This window comes from Malaya genurostris, chromosome 1 (genome assembly GCF_030247185.1).
Source record: "Malaya genurostris strain Urasoe2022 chromosome 1, Malgen_1.1, whole genome shotgun sequence".
NCBI lineage: Eukaryota > Metazoa > Arthropoda > Insecta > Diptera > Culicidae > Malaya > Malaya genurostris.
The window spans coordinates 27,493,865-27,514,673 of NC_080570.1; the positions used below are offsets into that span (position 1 = coordinate 27,493,865).

General features: G+C 39.4%; 1 protein-coding gene across 1 annotated transcript; it reads left to right on the plus strand.

Annotated features, from left to right (window-relative positions):
- The first annotated feature begins 74 nt into the window (after positions 1-74).
- On the plus strand, positions 75-18,750 carry LOC131435651 (peroxisomal carnitine O-octanoyltransferase-like). Its single transcript, XM_058603772.1, has 5 exons — positions 75-252; positions 437-717; positions 16,908-17,834; positions 17,893-18,320; positions 18,387-18,750. The coding sequence occupies exons 2-5, from the start codon at positions 466-468 to the stop codon at positions 18,637-18,639; spliced, it is 1,860 nt and encodes a 619-aa protein (XP_058459755.1). The 5' UTR covers positions 75-252; positions 437-465; the 3' UTR covers positions 18,640-18,750.
- The last annotated feature ends 2,059 nt before the right edge of the window (positions 18,751-20,809 follow it).

Below are 20,809 nucleotides of genomic sequence, written 5' to 3' on the forward strand. Positions count from 1 at the left end.
TTAGTGCAAACTTTCAGTGTTTACTACAATACTATATCTACAACCAGTTTGTTTTTTTTTGGTCATAACCTATCTCATTGTGTTTTTCAACCAGTCAGTAATCATCTATCTTACTTGATGGGCGTTTGTCAATTATTGCTACCAAGTCAAAGAATCGCACTGAAATTACTTTCAGTTTTTGTTAATGGTGTAATTCTTAAGCAAGCACCCATATCATCATTGAGAAGGGCCTGAAAGTCATTCCTTAATAAGGTAAAATCCATAGTCATCGAAATTGTATTTTAAACGCAAACAGAGGCGTAATTACGCACGAAGTTCTTATCGGCCAGAGTTCAAATTCGACTGCGGTCACGGGAAACAAGTACAGCTACTGTAGTTTGTGTGCAGACAGTTCATAGGTATTCTACCTGTTGATGAAAGTGTATTTTTATCGCAGAACCAGACATACCACAGTCAATAGTCAAGATGAACCGCGATACGATCTTTCATCTGCCGGAGGGCAGCAAGGAGACAACATTCTGCTACGATGAATCGTTACCTGCGTTGCCACTGCCGAAACTGGAACATACACTCAAAAGATACTACGAATCACTGAAGCCATTCGGAACGCCCGAAGAACTGAACAATTCCAAAAATGTCATCGAACACTTCCGCACTGGAATAGGGGCCAAACTACATGCAATGTTGGAACAGAAAGCAAAAACCGAAAAGAACTGGGTGAGTGACCTGTACTATGATAATATGAAAATACGTAAAGTCGGTGAGCCGTGCATACGTTTAGGCGATTTATTTCAGATAATTTTTATTCTGCATTTCCAAATGTTTCCTGAGTTCGTTTTTCACCTTAAAAATATAGTCTATCGGTTTTTTGGATTTAGGAGCTATTACGAATGATCGTAACTCTTTTCGTAACGTGCTTGGGAAAATGTTCCAATATTGGTCCATGGGAATCGATTTCAGATGCCAGCTTTTGTCTGGGCCGTTTTGCTTTGAAAAATATCTTCGAATTTGATCTCGTAACTGATCGTTAGCTTCGGGCATTTGACCATGTAGTTTTGCTAGTCTAATTATTTCTTCTATTTCCGTTCTTAGCTGTGGTGGAAAATTTGACAAAAAATGTTCAATAATGGCTTCCTCCGGTAAAAGGTACTGATTGCGGACTTGTTCCATTAGTGCATGAATCTTTCGTCTAAGCTTTGGTGACAACTGAGCTAAGCCACCGTGTTGGAATAACTCCTCCAGTATCTCACGCTTAAGAGTAATCGGAAGCATTTGCTGCAATCGTTCAGGACTGATCGGGTGTGGTCGATTTGGGCTGTGAGTAGACGATTCCGTGCTGGTTCGTTCTAACAGACTAACGGCTAGGGCTTGCCTCAACGCACTTTTCGCCTTTTCCTGTTTGTTTGCGGGAAACTGTTCCAGAAACCGCTTGATTGCGTTTTTACTGGGAAAAATGTGTCTCATCGTTGTTACATTGCTCTGAATTTTGCTGCTCAAATCGTCCGATAAACCGAAGTCTCCAATGAGTGTTTCTATTTCCGCCAGCATTTGCTGATAGTTTTGGTCGTCCATTTCTGACAATTCTGTTTCACAAACAACACTCACCAAAATTGCGACGAACAATACTGCAGCGTTTCTCATTTTGACTAATAAAATGTTCATTTCTCAACGCACGAAGTCGGTAGGGTGTTTTATCTATCAGCTTTTGATATCTTAATAGAGCAATGTTCGACATTGCTCATTGATAATTTCTACATTGATACGCTGTAAAATTGAATCTAGTCTGAAATGTCTTCTGACTGGGTTCGAAAAGTCTGTAAACTGAAAAAAACCTGTTTCAATCTATCTAGTTAAACAAGAAAGTTTATTTAATAACACTTTGAATGACTTGACTTGAAATTTTGCGGTTGGGTCCTGTCGCAGACATAACTGGAGGACTTGAATACTATTAAAACTAGAATGCTCCCTTCATACTTCTGAATATATAAAGTCGAGGAAAACTTCGCATAATCCGTTGGGAATATTTTAATGGTTCTAAAGAGAACCGACTTTCGAATTTTATCCGATTTTTACAACTGTTGAGTACTTTTTGCCATCATTCATTTATGTACACCAGAACCAAAATTCTGAACCAGGATTCAGGAAATAGAACTGAATTCAAGAACTTAAATTCAGGTTCGGAATCCAGATCAAGGATTCAGTTCATGAATTTAGCTCTAGAATTTTTCCAAAATCCAAGTTCGGAATTTAGGAATTGAATTCTGGAACCGAATCCAGGAATTAGGTTTAGGCTCGGAGTTCAGATCTAACATTTAGTTCCAGAATCCAGATCTATAATTCAACTTTGTTCCAGAACTTTGAAGTTGAAATTCTATATAGATTCGAATTCCTAACATAAATTAAGGAATAAACTCAGTTCCAAAATGTTCAAAGTTATTTTACGTTGCGTCTTTGCCTCATCAGTGCGTAGCAGTTTAAGTTGAACTGCTAGCGCGACCTGGCGGCTCAACATAAACCGCTAGGCAGACTTAAAGTTAATGCTATTTGCCAAACACGTTTTTCTATTACACCGAAGTGTACTGTACAATCTAGCCGTACAGATTTTGATAATTTGAAGGGAATCTTATTTTTTAACGCCCAAATTTATGCAAGGTTATGAGTCAAAGACGAAACCTAAAATAACGTAAATTCGTCCTGTGGAAGAATGGGTAGAACTTAATCGTGAATATCTCAGGTTGTACAAAACGCAACAACATAATTCTTACTCCATGTCATCAGAAATATGATCAGCAATTTATTTTAAAATTTTCAACATTGTGAGATAACCATCAATAGCTCAACAATTAAGTTTTGTCGAATTTTTGGAAACAATGAGGAAAACTTATCTTCGCACCCGGACAACGGGTTTGAAGTAGTCTCAGGTGAGCCGAACAGTCACCTTCTAGAGCTGAATTCTTAAACTGAATTTTGGAATTGAATTCAGAACCTGGATTCAGGTCCACCTAAATTTTGAACTCAATTTTAGGCGCATAATTTTGTTTTAGAATTAGGATTTTAGAATTTTGGTTCTGAATACAGGTAAAAAACTAAAACTAAGACTGGAACGAAACCCTAATTCTAGCTTCTGCAACTAGATTTTGAAATTGGTTTCTTGACTAGATTTTGGATTTCGAATCTGAATTTTGAAACAGGTCCAGTCATACTTTAGTATAGATGCTGAAAATTATTACACGCGAAAAAAATGGTCATACTGTCATGCTTATCACTCGTCGCCACTGTAAAACAAAAGGACACTTTCTAATGAGAACATGAAACAGAATTTCTATTTAGTTAGCCTGTTAGGATCAAAATGATTGGCCAAATGTATTTTGAATTTTAGCTCGACTCATTTCATATGTTTACAAATATTGTAATTTTCACTGTCGGCTAGAAAAAATTGCGATGCGATAAGATAGCGACAAAATGCCGCAAAGATAGCGAAACTGTCATTCGCATCGATTCAACCCCTTGGAGACCACAAGCCAGAAAAAATATTTTCTAAATTGACCGTTACAATGACAAATTTCATTTAGCAGAATAATTATTAAGTAAACTTCAATCATAATGAATTCATTCTGATAATACGTATGTGATCTGCCATCGGCTACAACTTGCACGGATTTTTTCAAACGTGTGCTATTTTCTGTGACATAATGGTTATTTTGTGCTTAGTGTGTTTCCATTTCTTTTATATTTTGTATTAATCGACGCCTCTGTCTTCAAATCCTCGTGCTTCATTCGAAACATTGTCTATTTTAACTATAAAAATAATCTATTACAATAAATCGTTAATCGTCCACTCTACAAAGTTGGTCGTCTTTGACAGATATACATTTGTTGAGGCTTTCAATGAACAATGAAATGACACTTGTCGCTAAGGAATTTCACCAGTATAAACTGCAATTAACCTCAATTCACCAGTCGATTATTTTTTCTTGTAGCTCTAATGCTAGTTAATTTCAATACAAAAGACAGTGAAGGGGTTAAAACAACTGTCCAATATTCTGGCAGGGAAGCCAGGTGAAATTTCGGGCGTCTGCACACTAGAAATGCTCCTGTGTGAGCTCAATATATAAAAACTTCGAAAATCTGTAAAATAGTCTGCTTAATTGACAAGTCTGCTAACAAACGAAATTGCAAATTTTCATACCAATCTACAAACCTGGCATCTGTGGATCTGACGCTCATTATTTCGCTATTCCGCGACGATTCCGTCGCATTCTATGTCCAGCTGAAAACCACTATATGACATTTACATATGTTTATAGCAAAACGGGATCGTACCTTTAAGCGGCCCTTACAAGAGAATTATTAATGTCATTTTTAATCATAACTAAGTAATAGCATTCCAAATTTGTATGGAGAATGAAATTTATCATTACCAGAGATGACAGGTAAAAATTTCAAATATCTTCAGACAGGGTTGCAAAAGTCTGTATATCCGCAAAAAATTTGCAGTTAGCAAGTATGTCTTGCTGGCAGCAATTTCTCTCTGAAGTATGATACGGTAAACTGACTTGCCGAGCAAAATGAAAAAATACGGTCGCAACAATTTCAAAAGTCTGTAAATTTTGACGAAAGTCTGCGAAAAACTCGATTATCAAAAGTCTGCACAACAAAAAATGTCTGCAGCACTATGTACGAAATCTGCAGATAAACAGATTTACCAACTAACTAAAAAAAATAAATAAAAAATTTACAAAATTAAAATTACATTACCAACTAACTAATCACAGACCCTGTCAGCTTGGAGCGATTTCAATCTTCAGTTCAGCAACGCCATCGCACAGCGTCTCATTCAACATGTCATGTCAATTGTATGGGTGCGCAGTGCTGCTATTTTGGCGCGTACGAAATTGACATTTCTTTCTCCTACTTCTATGTACGTGATTCGATGCGGACTCGCCTGAGGGCGCCATGGTCGCAAAAAAGGATGTTGCCAAAGATTTGTTCGGGAAATGTGAGAGCTGGATATCTTGTTGATATGATGTCTTTGCTAATCACTAACTTGACACCCAGAAGCAACGTTGCCAGATTTATCGATGTTTATACAGATATTTGACCTCTATACAATAATACAGATATGTACTCCCAAAATACTGATAATTCACGGATCGTACAGATAAATACCGATTTTCGTTGATAGCATAGATAGACAGGCGAAAAGGTTGCTACGAGCAAGGCTGGCTTTTATCGTATCAAAGAACGTTCACTGGCAACTCTTCACACGATTGAATCAGTGCCATCAAAGAGAAACGGAAATCATCGCAACAACAAAAACCCGGCATGGCTCATTTAACATAGAATCGACACCAGTGCGAGAGCGAATTTCTCTCGATGACGTTTCTGAGAATCAAAGGTTAGCACGCTGCTGTGGGGATCCTCTCTGAAGCAACAAACGGTCGCTTATTCTCGTTTAGGATCCGATTCTATACAGGCAGTTGATAATTGCGATAGAATCATTTTACTGCTGCCGTTTATTCTAACTATGTGCATATGACCTTTGTATAATTTGTGCCTATGGAAATGTCTGTGAATGCTCCACACAAGGGTTTTGAAATATTGCAACCTAGTATGAGAATCATCAAGTTGAATCATCGATTCGATTTTCTGCGATAATTGTCAACTTGCGATTCTCTCTTGGGAAATTCCACACAGCAACAATCATTAACAGACTGTAATTTTTTTAAGGGCGTGAAATACTCAGAGTATGTAATGTAGCAAAATTCTATCACGGTTCATGCATTGATAGACTCGAGTTCTTGTAGCATCTTCTACCGGATTGAAAATGTTGTATACAATATAGATAGCAATATAGAAGCTTCTGTGAAATTTTCGGCAATCACCAACACTGGCTACTAGATCTTTTTTTTGCTCACCAAAATGAGCTTTGGTGACATTTCCGTGAACTTATGTTGACGAGATTCTGATACCGATATGGTACAGATAGATTTTTGCGCCAAATACAGATTTTTGGAAAAATGACCTGGAAACGCTGCCCAGAAGATCGATAATGAAAAATGTACCTCAAGAGACAGTTTAATTGATTACAACATCACGCGTCTCCACCCGAGAGTCAATACTTGCATTACAATTACTATGACAATTACTATGATTTTTTTCTAGATAACGCAATATTTATTGCGTTATCTAGAAAAACATGCAAAAGTTGATTTTCGAAAAAAATTGATGGGATTGACAATTTTCGCGTCCGAAGAGCACGCCTGCTGCGATCATAATTTTTCGAATTTATTCCATTTGATAGGTCGTTTGCACGTGTGTAACAAAACTCTAGTTCCAAACGAACAGGAGCCGTCACGCTGATTTCGGGCATTCTAATCAAAGACAAATTCAAGATTACAATGTTCCATACGATTCATTGAAAAATGTTGGGTCAGTAATCGTGAACCAGTAAGCTCAGTAATCATGTAATTTTACAGACCCTTCGTTAATAAGCGTCGACTAGTTCAGGCAAAATGCCATGGAAACAATACAAGTTAGAAAGGAGCAAACATATGTTTACATTCAGCACATAATGATTTCTTGCCACAACTGACTTTAATGCTTCAAAGGGATGAGACAATAACAAACTTAATAAATTTTAGGCAATGGTTCTAAGTAGTTTCTACTTTCTTATTGTAAGAATCACTGGATATAAGGCAAAATGCTCAATATCGTTCATATTGCAACTTAATATTTTTCCAAACATAAACAATCATTGTCATAGTTACGACGCATCTAGCGATCAGACGCTTGTTGTTTTCATTCAAAAGACTGAAAATGACAGTGAACCGAGCTCATCGAGGGGTCCTATTCAAATGATACATAAGAAATCGCAGACTACTCCATCTTGAGTTTATCTTTGTTCTAATGTCGTTTTCGCTTGAGAAAACTGAAACTGACCCAGGAAATTTTTGCACGAAACTGTGTTTGTTTCGCAACGGGGGTTTGAGCGAACCTGTTACAAAAACCAGGTGACTCGATTTACAGTTCAACAACGTTGAAATTAGGTTCGAAACTGGCTTCAAACAAACGGTTTGACAGCAGTTAGGGTGGAAACTGGGTTAGGTTTGGCATCAAGCGAAAATGTTATCAATTACTTCGCCGTTTAAACGATTTTTTATAAAACCGGGCAAATTCGATTGGAAAATCATAGCAGAAGTGTAAAATAAAGTTTTCACTCTGAGGTAGTAATGTTGATCTCAATTTATTGCGTGAAAACTAACGTTTATTTAGAATGGAGCATTATACTTGGCTCAATATCATTTTCCAAATGCTCGGAAATAAACGAGAATAGAGTATCCAAAATAAATGATACTCGCTCACTAAACATTCTACTACTCAAAAAATCAACATTACACTGGTTTCTGCTTAATTAAGTGGTCCTTTTCTTGGTTCCATTTTTCATTGGCAGGTGTCGCTACCGGTAATTTAGTTTTGCGACAATATGCCAATCAGAAATGTCTGGCCCAATCCTGAAATATCTGTAGAATGAAAATTGCTCCAAATAAAGGTCTCTATTGTGTAAGTTTGGAGAGCAAAGCAAAACAAAATATAATGGTCGAGTCCGTTTTTAAATTCTGCAACTTTAGTGAGTTTGGTTGTCTATAAAAATCTTCGGAAATCGGGAGCATGCCTGCAAGAAATCTGCAAATTTTCAGGCAAACTGTTTGATAAATCAGCAAATTTACAGACAAATCTTGTTGGAGTGAAATCTTTGCACGAAAACCGTATTGGTACGGAACTCAGAATGGACATTTCGCAAGATTGTAATCAGCATATGTTGAATATGCCGTACCAACATTGATAGCCACTCGTCACAATGGACAATGATTTTTACATTTACTGAGCTGTTGGATACAGAAAAAGCCCTTCTAATGATTCACTCCTCTCGACCACACCACATATCAACGCAGATAAACGAAATTATGCCCATTCATCTCTGCCAGTTATTTCCCAGTCAATTGGGATTGTGTCAATTCAATAGATATCAGTATGATAAGGAAACAACTAACTATAAATTAGAATACCCATATTCAAAATCGTTAGTCAGTTGCCACCCTTCAGTAGCGGGATGAAGTTGCACGTAGTTCTTGTACTGAGCCTGTTGGCAATTGCCACCGGTTATCCGTCTCCGAACGTGATCAGAAAATTTCCCATCAACGGAATACGGTCCGTGTCGCAGGAGACGCTGGATCAGATTTTCGACAGCTTCGTCACTGTCTACCGAACAATTGTCGAAACCTATCCGGCCGATCTGGTGCAGGATATGGTTCACGAAATTCTGGCCAATGATGGAGCGTTCAACTTTTCGCCCGAGTTACATGCCGAGCTCGAACAGAAACGTGTTGAACTAGGGGTCAATTTGAAAACCGCAATGCAAGAGATCATCATCGGAGGAGAGGAGTTCCCGGATTTTGTCGTGGAAAAGATTCAAATCTACGTAGATTATGCCGTCGAATCTATGTTGGACGTGACGCCGTACGATCTGATGGAAGACATTGTTCAGGAAGTACTCGATAATGACGGATCGTTTGAGTTCAGTACGGATTTATGGAATCGAATTGATGCTGCCAAAGAATCCTACAAGGAAACATCCAAACGGCTTCTGGACTACGAATTTGAAGTTTTTGAAGAGCTGATCGAAATCGATGAACAATTCCGGCTCAGGTTGTACGAGGCTTCCGACATTATGGTGGAGCGTACCTTCGATGCTATTCCATGGGAACTAATGGAAGATCTTTTATATTTTATTCTCCGCAATGACGGGTCTATCGATTTCACGGCTGATCTGTGGGAGCGTATCGATGAGACCAGAGAGATTCTTCGTGAGAAGCTTCGGGACGCTCTGGACACGATAGACGATTTGTTAAATGAACCAGCGAAACATGTGGTGCCAAAATCTGCCCGAGTTGTTTCGGATGAGGTGATGGAAATCATTTATGGAACTGTTGTTACGGTTGTTCGTACTGCTGAGGAAGTTTTCGGTTCACAGCTGGTACAAGAAGTTGTGAGCCAAATCCTAGCTAACGATGGAAGCTTTGACTTCTCACCGGAACTAGTCGACGAATTGGAAGCCTCCGTTGAACATTATCGCGTTGAACTGAAACAGAAACTCTTGGAACTAACACTAAACAGCCCGGCCACACCGGAGCTAGATGAAGAGGGTATTGAAGCAGTACAGAAATATTTCAACTATGCTGTGGATCTGTTGATTTCTTTATTTCCAACTGAACTGGTAGAAGAGATCGTGAAAGAAGTTTTGCTTAATGAAGGATCTTTCGTTTTTTCGCCTGAGCTAGAAGCGTTGATCGCCGACAGCTTACAGAAGACCAAAATCGGATTCAACGGTTTGTTTGATTATGAATTTGAGATCTTCCCAGAACTGGCGGAATTGTCCGATGAAATGATTGCACAAATCCACAAAGCCATCGATTATATCGTCGATGGATCCTACGCCATCTTCCCGTGGGAACTGTTGGAGGAAATGCTGTACGAAGTACTGTCCAACGGTGGTGTCGTCGATTTCTCTCCTGAACTGTCGGACAAGATTCAATCGACGCTGATTGAGTTGGGTGTCGCGCTGCGCGAACTGATGGATGCGGCTACCGACTTGGTTACTGGTCCGTGAAGAAATTATCCAAAATCAAATCATCTTTGTTTGAAGTAGTAAGATTGATCTGTATTTCGAATTAAGATTGTTAAAATATACCTTGTCCAGTGAGATAAAAATCAAGCTAGTTCTTTATTGCCTCCATATGGGCCGTCGTTTTACAAGGTCACTGCAGACGGTTGTTTGGTTCTCGAGAGTAGGATGCGGAGGTCGGTACAGTGTTCCCACTTTGGAACATAGCTTCCAGTTCAATGGAGGAGCCTTGAAAACCCGAAACCAATGTTCCGCATCGCACTACTCATCTAGTTTCCGTCGACGGATTTAGTCTTTCAACTCCACCTCATCCACCCATCGTATACGGAACAGATACAATTTCTGTAATCTGCAGGCCTCTTCAAAGTCTAAAGTAGTAGAGTACGAGTAGCAGATGAAACACGCATCTGCCAAGAATACGAATGCCAAGCAGCAGAACTAAATATGAGGACTCCCCGGTTTTCTGTTTACTGAAGCCTTTTACTGAGGTGTTCAACAAAAATAAAAACGACAGTTTTTACTGTATTCCTCCACATTCCTCCATTCGATTCGGCGATCTCGGTGGCGATTTTGCTTTTTTTAGGTTCACTGGCACCTAAATCCGATACAACTGGTACTAGTGGACCTTGCATACTCTGATCGAGGCTTGACATCCTCTTTGCTCTTCACAGAAACATTCTTGGTCTTACAGAAATTGTGACAGGTAGGAATTTACTTCTCCGTACACTCCTGCTGTCGCCACCTCGCATCTCGTTCCATCAATAAGAAGATTGGGTGACTTGAGATTTCGTGGCATCCAGATGTTGCAATTGTGATATGCTGGGCGTGTTCACCGATTTGGGTATCACATCAATATTCAGTCGCTCCATTTCCTCCAACGATTGCTTTGAGTAGTGGGCCGACGACAGATCCACCCAGAACACGTTCACGGCCAGTCCGTAGTAGAGCGGTTTTGACATCGCCTTATCGATGATTGTCAGCCGCAGCAGCACCTTTTTGGGGAACTTCATCTCGGAGCTCACTTCCTTCTTGCGGGAAGTAAAATACGAAGTGTCCTGGTAGGTCTAGTCGTGCATCACCACCGCCATCACCGTTGATCATCTTATTCAACCGCAGCGGCTGCGTCATTGCCTGCAGCTCCGAAACCAGTGAAAGCGACTTCCGTTTCCTGACATATATGTTCATGTTCGCCTGGTTGTACCGAACTTCCACTCCAAGTGCACGTCGCGATGTAGCCACTTTTCCCTCATTCTTCCTCTACAGCTTCCTTTGGAGCTTCTTGTCGCTCGGGATCTTCGGCCGTTCGAAATCGGACTTTCTTCCGATGGTCTGATTGTTGTCTAATAGTGCCTAGATGTTGTAGATGCCGCAACGGGTGTTTTCGGCGTCCACGTCCGTTTTAGACGCGGCTAAGTGCCGTTCTTTGAACGCGCACAGTTCTGAGCGGAGTTGCTTCACTGTTTTTACCATCACGGTTAGAGTTCGACTGAGAGAGCTGTCAAATTTTATGATGTAACTTGATGATTGATGCTACATGGGTAGTTTCGTGCCAGTGATACCCATGAAAAATCGGCATATCTTAAACGCGTTAATTATTTATATTTGATTTTCTAGATGTATTGAAAACCTGCATTTACTTCGAATCATAGTCACCAGCATGGAGTGTGGGCTTCGTTCTGTCAACGCAGAAACTGCCCAGCGGGACACACTGCCTTCCTCAAATATGATTCGAACAACGCAAAGTCATCGGAAAAATCACGTTTTAGTACGAAAAAGTGAGTTTCGCTTCAAAAAAGAACGATTGCGTCATTCAGCTGCTGGTCGTTTGCACTGGACAAAAATAAAACGGAAAGTGGACAACGATGGAGAACATTATACGAAATCAGCCGTTCTAATGACTCTGAATGTTATATACAGAACTATTAAGATTACTTCGTAGCAAATCGAATGTAAAAATCATCAGTTTAGTGAATATTTTGATTAGCTTTGTGCATTTTTCGAAGTGGGAACTTCGCATCAATCGAGCGCAAATAAAACTAGCATTTGGCTCTTCCGAAAGCCGGAAATAAATTCCGTACAGCATTTTGATATTTTCTTTCACTGAAATATTGAGATGTATGAAATATTGAAATACATGAGCGATTGTACGACTTGTGTTACTATTATAACATATTTATGTAATGATTTCTTCTAGGTCAAGGCTTAAACTTACAAATGAATTGGAATGACTGGAATACAAACGTAATCATCCGTAACCAAATAACCCTTTCCAGGATTTTGACCTGCACCTGGTCGAACAGTAAGTCCAGAACTTGGTACAGTTCCTGGACCTGGAACTTCCAGGTTCAGGATTTGAATCTTCGAGGTTCATGATCTGGATTAGTTAATCGATAGGTCCAATGGTAAGTCTGGATCAGAAACTAGAACTCGATTATAATATGATAAGCCGAAGTCCTGAATTTGAATTTGAACTGGAAGACATACCGGACCCGGTAATATGAGAACTTCAGGTTCTAGGTCAGATCTAGGGATGGATTCTGAAGATGAATTTTGGATGTGATGCTGGGTAAGAATTCTGTACCTACTCTTAGATTCTTGATTTAGATACCGAATCTGGATTCTGGACTTGAATTTTTTGGAACTGTAATGTGTACTTGGACCTGGATTCAATGTCTGAACCGAAATCCTGGAGATGAATTTTGGACCACGGTTCTAGACCAGGAACTAGACCTGAATTGTGGATCTGAACCTGAGTTCTACACCTGACTTTTGGAACTAGGACCGAGACCAGGATTCTGAACTTAATCTCTGTACAAGAATTCTAGATTTGGAACTGTATTCTACTCTTGGATTTTGCTTCAGAAATCTGGGCCTAGATACAGGACCTGGATTTTGAATCTAGATATATGAAATGGAATTTGTACCTGGACCTAGATACCGAGGCAGGATTCTGGATTTGAATTTTAATTTGGATTCTGTACTGGAATTCTGGAGCTGAAATCTTGACACGTTTTTGGATTTAGGGCCTGAACCTAGATTCTGATCCTGAACACTGGATTCTGGAGTTAAATTTTGAACCATGATTCTAGACCAGGTTCGAAATATTGAACCTAGACATGAGTTCATGACCTGCACGTGATTTCTATACGTACCCTGTTTGGTTATCGAGAGTTCACCGGTAGGATGCTAAGATCGGTACAGTGATCCTACGTTGGAACAGAACTTCAATCCTTATTGAAAATCCTTGAAAATCCGAGACCAATATTTCGCCTCGCACTGCTCATCGGATGTAGTCTACATAGATGTGTTTTAGTAAGCAAATAGCCGAAAATTCTTCCTTCCAACTCCACGTTGGATTCTGGAAATGAGTACTGCATCAGGATTCTGGACTTGAAGCTTTGCTCCAGAACCAAGATTTTGGACTTATATCCAGGACCTGTATTTTGAATCAGGAATCTGGAACTGAAATATGTACCTGGATCTGGTTCCAGGACCTGAACCAAGATCTGATTACTAAACCATGATTCTGAACCAGGATCCAAGTTTTGTACCTAGACTTAAATTATGGACCAGCACAAGTTCCGGATCTGAATTCTCGTCCTGGATGGAGCAGTATTCAACTGTTGAGTTTTGCTTCTAAACCTGGATTTGGATTCTAAAATTGGGTTCTGAAACTGGATCCTAGACCGTCCGAAATGGGGTGCATTCGTTAAAACATCCTGCACAGGCTAGAATGGTTAAAAATAGATCAAATTTTCACCTGTTATATAAACAAGTAAGACACGCTGGAGTGATATAAGTATGGATCACTACCTCGTTCGATCCGTAAATGTTTCTCTTTGATTTTTACTAATTCCAAAAATTTTAGAAAACCGGAACCCGGAAGTTAATGTACAGAAGTACATAACAAAAGATTTGTTTCCTTCTTTCGAGAAACGAGATTCTTCTGTTATGTTTTTGTGGGTTTTGGCATCTTACCATTACGGGAGACTGTCATGGAGTGGTATGCCTCTAACAACATCCCATTTGGACAAGGTCATGAACACTTAGAACATAAAAAAAACATTACGAAACACAGTTGTCAGTGAGACGCAGTTCAACGCAAACTGGTTTCCTGCGGATAGAAAAAAGACGGGTGGGTAATGTCAGAGACATAACTGGATGACGTGAATACAAATAAAACTGACATGCTTTTCCCGACTTCGGAATATTGTTCTGCAGTTTGAGCAAATTCTATACATATTTATTACATAGAAGGTAACAAAACATAATAGAAATACATTTATGTCGTATTTTTTCAAGAATGTCTAATAATTGCTTTTTTTTCATTATACTTCAACTAAAATGATTCTGACGACCGACTTATAACATGGAAATAAAAATCAAATGAAACCAAATATTTTCAACAAACAATATTCCGTATTTTGGGATTGTACGGGTACCATTTCGGAAATGTCAAAACATATATTTTTCGGAAATGTCAAATATATTTATTTATATCTAAAAGCTCATTACAATGATTTTGATCTGTACCAAAGAATAAACAGTTTCGCTCTAGGCGAGAAATTTTGGGTTATACATTAAATGACTAAAATGACCGTCTTAAACAACATGCACAAATATGTCTCCCTTACATTAGTCAATTGAAAACACTCATGGTTTATAAACAACACTAGCTATGGACATGTAATCCCACTGCAATCAACCACTGAAAATACTCCGTATTTCTATATGTCAATTCGGCATGATACGCTTTGTGCGATGATTCGTTCAATTCATGTGGTTGAAAATTTACGAACCTTATTTTGGTACTAAATTTCACCCTAATGCTTGTTCATATCAAACATTTTAGAAAACTTAAGTTTTGAGTTATTTGTGATTGTCTTATACTACTGAAAATTTTATCATAAATTGCTGAACATATTTTCGAAGATACGGAGAAGAAAATATGTTGCTGCCTTAAATACAACAAGAGATATTCATGACTAAGTTCTACCCATTCTTTTGCAGGGTAAATTTGGAAAAGGAGCCCCATAGTAAAGTAAGTCGTATTCACGACAAAATGACAAAGTAGGTTGTTCAAATTGTGATGAAAGGAGTAAGAAAAAAATCACCGGTAACTCGCAATCGCCGGATTGGGCACTTATTATTAGTGTTTATTTTTGCCTTTCTCATATAGAAAGGCTATGCAATCACTGTGAAAACCGACTTTTTAACCGACTTTTACCATTCGACTCACCTCGACGAACTGAGCAAATGTCTGTGTGTGTGTATGTATGTAACAAAAATATGCACTCACTTTTCTCGAAGATGGCTTAACCGATTTTTACTAACTAAGATTTAACTGGAAGGTCTTATGGTCTCTTAACTTAACTATTGAGTTTCATCCCGATCCGACTTCCGGTTCCGGAGATATAGATATAGATGAAATGCACAAAAAAATAAAAAAAATATGCACACACTTTTTTCAGAGATGGCTTAACCGATTTTCACAAACGAGGATTCAACTAAAAGGACTTATGATTCCATAGCCTGCTATTGAATTTCATTTGGAACCGATTTCCGGTTCCGGAGTTACATGGTAATATGTGAAAATTAAAGAAAAAGTTTTCTCTCAATTTTCTTTGAAACGGCTCAACCGATTTTCACAAACTAGGATTCAAATGAAAGGTCTTAGAGTTTATCCGGATCTGACTTCCCGTTCCGGAATTACAGTGGGATTGGCACAAATTTTCGATTTCATGAGTATTTTTTCACAAGCGATGGCGAAACGAGGTGCACATCTTTATAAAACTTACTGATAAATTCATCTAGTTGGCAGACCTTGTTAGTTGGTGGATATATAATTCTACTTTGGGACTACTAATGCCCGGTTTCCGCTTTCGAACGCATTGGTGATAGTGAAGAAAAACTCCAAAAACTGATTTTCACAAATCTTGATTCAAATTAAAGCTCTCATTGTCCTAAAACATACTGTCCAATTTCATCCAGATCCGACTTCCGGTTCCGAAGTTATAGGGCAATGAGTTTCAACACTTTCAAACTGTCACACAAAATGATGCAAAATCGGTACGCATCGGTACGTGTTGGTACGGAAGAAGAAGAAAACGCACCCGCCTAGCACACAGCGTGCTTTGTTCAATTTAGTATAGCGTGCAGAATTGCCACATTTAAACCTATATATTAACTTAACATCACTGTTTACAAATTGAAAAGGTGATGGAAGTGCATGCCGAAGAATGTTTTTGATTTTATTCAAGTTTGAAAAAAAGAAACTTGACAGAATCTCCTGAAAATATAAGTACTATGAGAAGGACATCATTACACCACTAGGTGGATTAAAACAGGTTTCCTGACACGTAACGCTTTTTGAGAGACCTATGTGTTTAATTTTCGGACTTCCATCATTTGACAGATAATTTTTATGGAAGTATTTGTTAAGGTAAGTTGAAACCAAATCATTTTTAACATTTACTGGCGTAGATGTCAAGTTGTTCGTAAATTTTCTTTCACCTTAAACTCAATACCGTAACCTTGTGAACCTGTGAAATCCACATTTTTTATTAAAACACAGTTTTTCACTGATTGTTGGATTTATTGTTCTCTATTGACCGTTTCCGACCTGTGGTCTTCGATTCATCAATGACTGCAGTTTTTCCCACAGTTCCGGCTGACCGGACAGCAGTCCGAATAGTTCTTTCACGATTTCGTTGATGTCGTCTTCCGAAAGCGGTCCCGTTTTGGGAGGATCAATAACTGGAGGTTTCGGTTCGTGGGCTACGTGTTCCAGCTGAGGTTGGTTCAGGTTTATCTCACCAATCAGTGCATGAAGTCGATCCCAGATGTTCTTCACATCCGCTACGGTGATGACACTCGTTGATGCATTTTCGAATTCCTGTTTCACTTCGTTCCGAATATTTGCGTTTACTTCAACGTTTACGCTGACCACGTCTCCGGATGTGTTACCGGTTATGTTTATAGATCCAATCGGCGAGCCCCGGACAATGTCGAGTAGGGTTACTAGCAGTATAGCAATCACTGTAGACTTCATAACTCCGCGTAGTTCGTCGAATATCTGCGTGAGCCAATGACACTTTCCTCATTTAAATACAATTGAACTCTCATCCAATCGAACTTGATCCAAACTGTTTGTCCGAAAGACAATGTCCATCAGTTCGAGATTGATTACATTGTTGAAATATAATTCCTCTTCTGATTTCAGGTCGCCAAATGGTGGGAAGATTATGCTTATCTAACGTTGCGTATGCCACTGATGCCCTATTGTATGATGGCGCAACCGCTTCTATTCGAAACGGTCGGCTTGGAGAATATACCGGACAACTTTCTGAAGGGCGCAGCCATCTGCTGTACTGTCAATTTGCGCTTCTGGACCATGCTGCGGAAAGAAACCCTCCGACCGGTTGCTAGTGCTGATAAGAGAATCATATTTTCGTCCGATCTCTACAGAAAACTATTCAACACCTGTCGAATCCCTGGGCTTGAAATTGATAAAATTGTTAGTTACTTCAAGACTGAAGCGGAGGGACCTTGTCCTTCACACTTGCTAGTCATTTACAAGGGTAGAATATTTAAAATAGAAGGACTCGATGAGAACGGTGAGGTGTACAGTGCACAGGACTTTCTGTTATATTTTCAACAAATTCAGTCCAGAGTGGACCGAGAGATCACCGAATATCCCAGAGTTGCATTGTTAACTCACGACGACCGAACTACCTGGGCTCGGAACAGGAACCATCTGATGGAATTATCACAGAACAATAGAGATGCACTGCGAGATATCGAAAGTGCCGTATCTTTGTTTTCGTTGGACACAAACTGCCCCCGAGATTACTCGGACCTGGCGATACGGTCACTCATCGGTGACCTACATTCCAAATGGGGCGATAAAAGTTGTGCAACTGTGTTCTTCCCGAACGGGAAGTTAGGTTGCTTGGGTGAACATTCTTGTTACGACGGTTCGATTTCGATGTCAGTGAGTACCTACGCCATGCTGACACTGGTGGAGGAAGGAATTCCCGATTGGACCATACCACCGAAGAAGCTGACGAAACCGGTTGAATTGATACTGGATGTTGATGAGGAAATGCGGATGGAAATCGATCGAATGCAAACAATGGTGGATTCGATGGTTAGTGCTTCTTTTAGAGTAATCCGATTTTTTTTTCACATTCTTGTTTTCATTGTAGCAAAATTGCGTTACGGTATCTGTCGATCAGTTCCGAACCTACGGCAAGGACTACATGAAATCGAAAAAGATTCATCCTGACTCCTGGGTACAGACTGCTTTAATATTGGCGTATTATCGTTTGCATGGCGCTTTTCCACCGACCTATGAGACGGCAATGATGCGACAATTTTATAAGGGCCGAACTGAGACTTGCCGATCGTGTAGTAAGGAAACGGTCAATTTTATAAACGCTATGGAAGATTCGCGGGAAGCAATCACCACTAAAGCTAGTTTATTTCGAGTGGCGGCGAATCGCCAGAATGAATTGATGAACGAAGCCCGAAAGGGAAACGGGTTCGACAGGCATCTCTTCGGTCTATGGTGCATGGCTTATGACGAGGGACTACCGGTTCCGGAATTGTATGATGACCCATTGTACAGTAAAAGGTGAGATAATTTGAGGAAGATTTTCTTTTATTTTAACGGAGTAATATAGATTAATTTATCTTCCAGTGGTGGTGGGGGTAACTTCATCCTGTCTACCAGCACCCTGGGATTTACGATCAATTGTGGCTTCGTTGCCCCAATGTGTACGGATGGGTATGGTTGCTTCTACTCGATATTATCCGATACACTGTGGTGTATGTTTTCGGCGTACAAAGACTCGGATGTCACCAGCAGTCACAAACTGCTGGCTGCTTTCTACCAGGCTATGGAAGATATTAAATGTGTAATGGATGAGGAGGGGGCAGGAACGAAGCTTTAGACTCACTTAGCACAATTTTTTTTATACGCGATGAACAAGTTTTACGGTTCGAGGTGATTGTTTTTACTGTTGTTGTTGGTTTTTTTAATAAATTGGTGCAATGCTGGTCAATTCTCATTGTTTTATATACGGGTATGTTTTTCTTCCAAGTAGTAAAATTTTTCGTTGCATGCCAATTGTCTTTTTTTCAAATCATTTCTGAAATAACAATGTGCTGTTAATTGCTATTGGTGTAAGCTTCCCTTTTCATATTAAGATTAAAATAAGCATAAAAAGAACCACATGTCGGTCACATATCACCATGCGTGAAATGGAAATATTCTTAACAGCAAACGAACAATGCTTGGTATTCAAACGTCATTATTGTGTACCGAGTTGCTCGTCGAGATTTGAATTCTCCTCTACACAGAACAAAAAGAAAACGAACACAATATGAAATTATGAAAAACTCCTAGAGCTAAACCTACACACAAAAGTAATGAAAGAATTTCACGCTTGCTCTGTACCGTATGGCTTTAGTTTGAGATGCCAACATCGCAGTAAAAAGCAGCGTTGAAGAACAAAGCAGCTCTTTTCAGGGCGAGTAGTGATGGTCACAAGGGTTGAATTTAAAATTCAGCTTGTTATAAATCAATTGATGTTTTGTTATTGACGGTGATAGGTAGCTGTTTTTTTTCTGCCGATGACAAATAAGGGTTGCTTAGGAAATATTGATACCATTCCAACTCCAACTGATGTTCTCAACAGCATAACAAAAGGAGAGAAAAGGATGATTCTTCACCTACTTTCCGGAAGGACGACAACTCATCTTTCTTCTCCATAGGCGTCACGGAGTATCAATATCAAATTCGATATTGCCCCTTTCAAAGTACTCCCCATCGACAGCAACGCACTTGTGCCATTTTTTATATTCATATTTATTTTCGGTATGGCTATCAGCGCCATCTGCAATTCCTCTGAATTCCTCTGTTGCTGAATAATATTCGTTTTGTTTTTAGCCAAATGTTCACGGGTAACGATGACATTGTGTGACGGTCTTGATGACATCTACAAATCGTCTCATAACTCCTCTGTCATCTCTCAGCATCACTGAGCGAGTTGAGTAACTGGATAACCATTTGTGTAGGAAAAACATCGTCTCAACATCGTAGTGTCAAGCAATCAGCAGATGAGCGCACGTCAAATATTAGAACCAACCGAGAGACGATTAGTGACTTGTGATTTGATGTGTTTGTGCATCAACACATTGAATCAGATTCTTATGACACTGTCTCGCTTGTATTACTCATCCACCAGAGTTGCCATGGGCGGCCAACGTTCGAATCGATGTCATTTCAATCCAATTCTCAACACATGTTCTCGTATGCTGCACATCGTATTGAGTTCAGTAGCCAGTTGTGTATCGTATACATCACACTACGGTTCGACTTTTGTTTTCGCACATTAATGCTCTTACTCGTTTTGAGTATCAGCAAAAACAAAACCGAAAATCTGGGTTGTATTGGCAGCTCTGTGGTTTAAACATATCCTCACCGGTTTAGCTCAGTACGGTGATGCCAAACTCAGTATTCACTGTTTAAAACTAGGAATGAGAGTTAGATAAAGACTGTACCAGAAAGTATGGACGCACTTTGATTTCGCTGTAAATAATTCACAAGTGTTAGATATTCAAATTTTATTCGATATACTGATAATATTAGACTACAACAACAGAATATTATTCTCAACATTTGCTACATAGCCATTGTAGACTAGCTGGTGCACATTCTTGCGAATGTTCCTCATTAAATTCCGTACAGACTTCTAGGCGACAAGTTTTGGCACTTTTTTCCAATCTTTTTCCAACTGTTGAATGGTTTCGGCTGCCGAGACATGTTCCCTAAGATGTGCCTTCGTTAATGCCCAAAATTTCACAATTGGTCGGAGTTGTGGGCAATTTGGTGGATTCATGTCTTTTGGGACGAAAGTGACATTTTTGGTAGTATACCATTCTATTGTTGATTTCGAGTAGTGGCAAGAAGCAAGATCTGGCCAGAACACAACAGGATCCTTCTGGCTTCGGATCATGGGTAGAAGTCGTTTTTGTAAACACTCATTGATGTATATATCGCTGTTCATTGAAACAGTGGTGATGAAGGGTTTCGAAATCTTACCGCAGCTACAAATTGCT

Coding starts and splice junctions, on each gene's coding strand:
- LOC131435651 (XM_058603772.1), top strand. CDS start 466: ATGAACCGCGATACGATCTTTCATCTGCCGGAGGGCAGCAAGGAGACA. Junction 718..16,907: donor CAAAAACCGAAAAGAACTGG/GTGAGTGACCTG, acceptor TTCTGATTTCAG/GTCGCCAAATGGTGGGAAGA. Junction 17,835..17,892: donor AAACAATGGTGGATTCGATG/GTTAGTGCTTCT, acceptor TTTTCATTGTAG/CAAAATTGCGTTACGGTATC.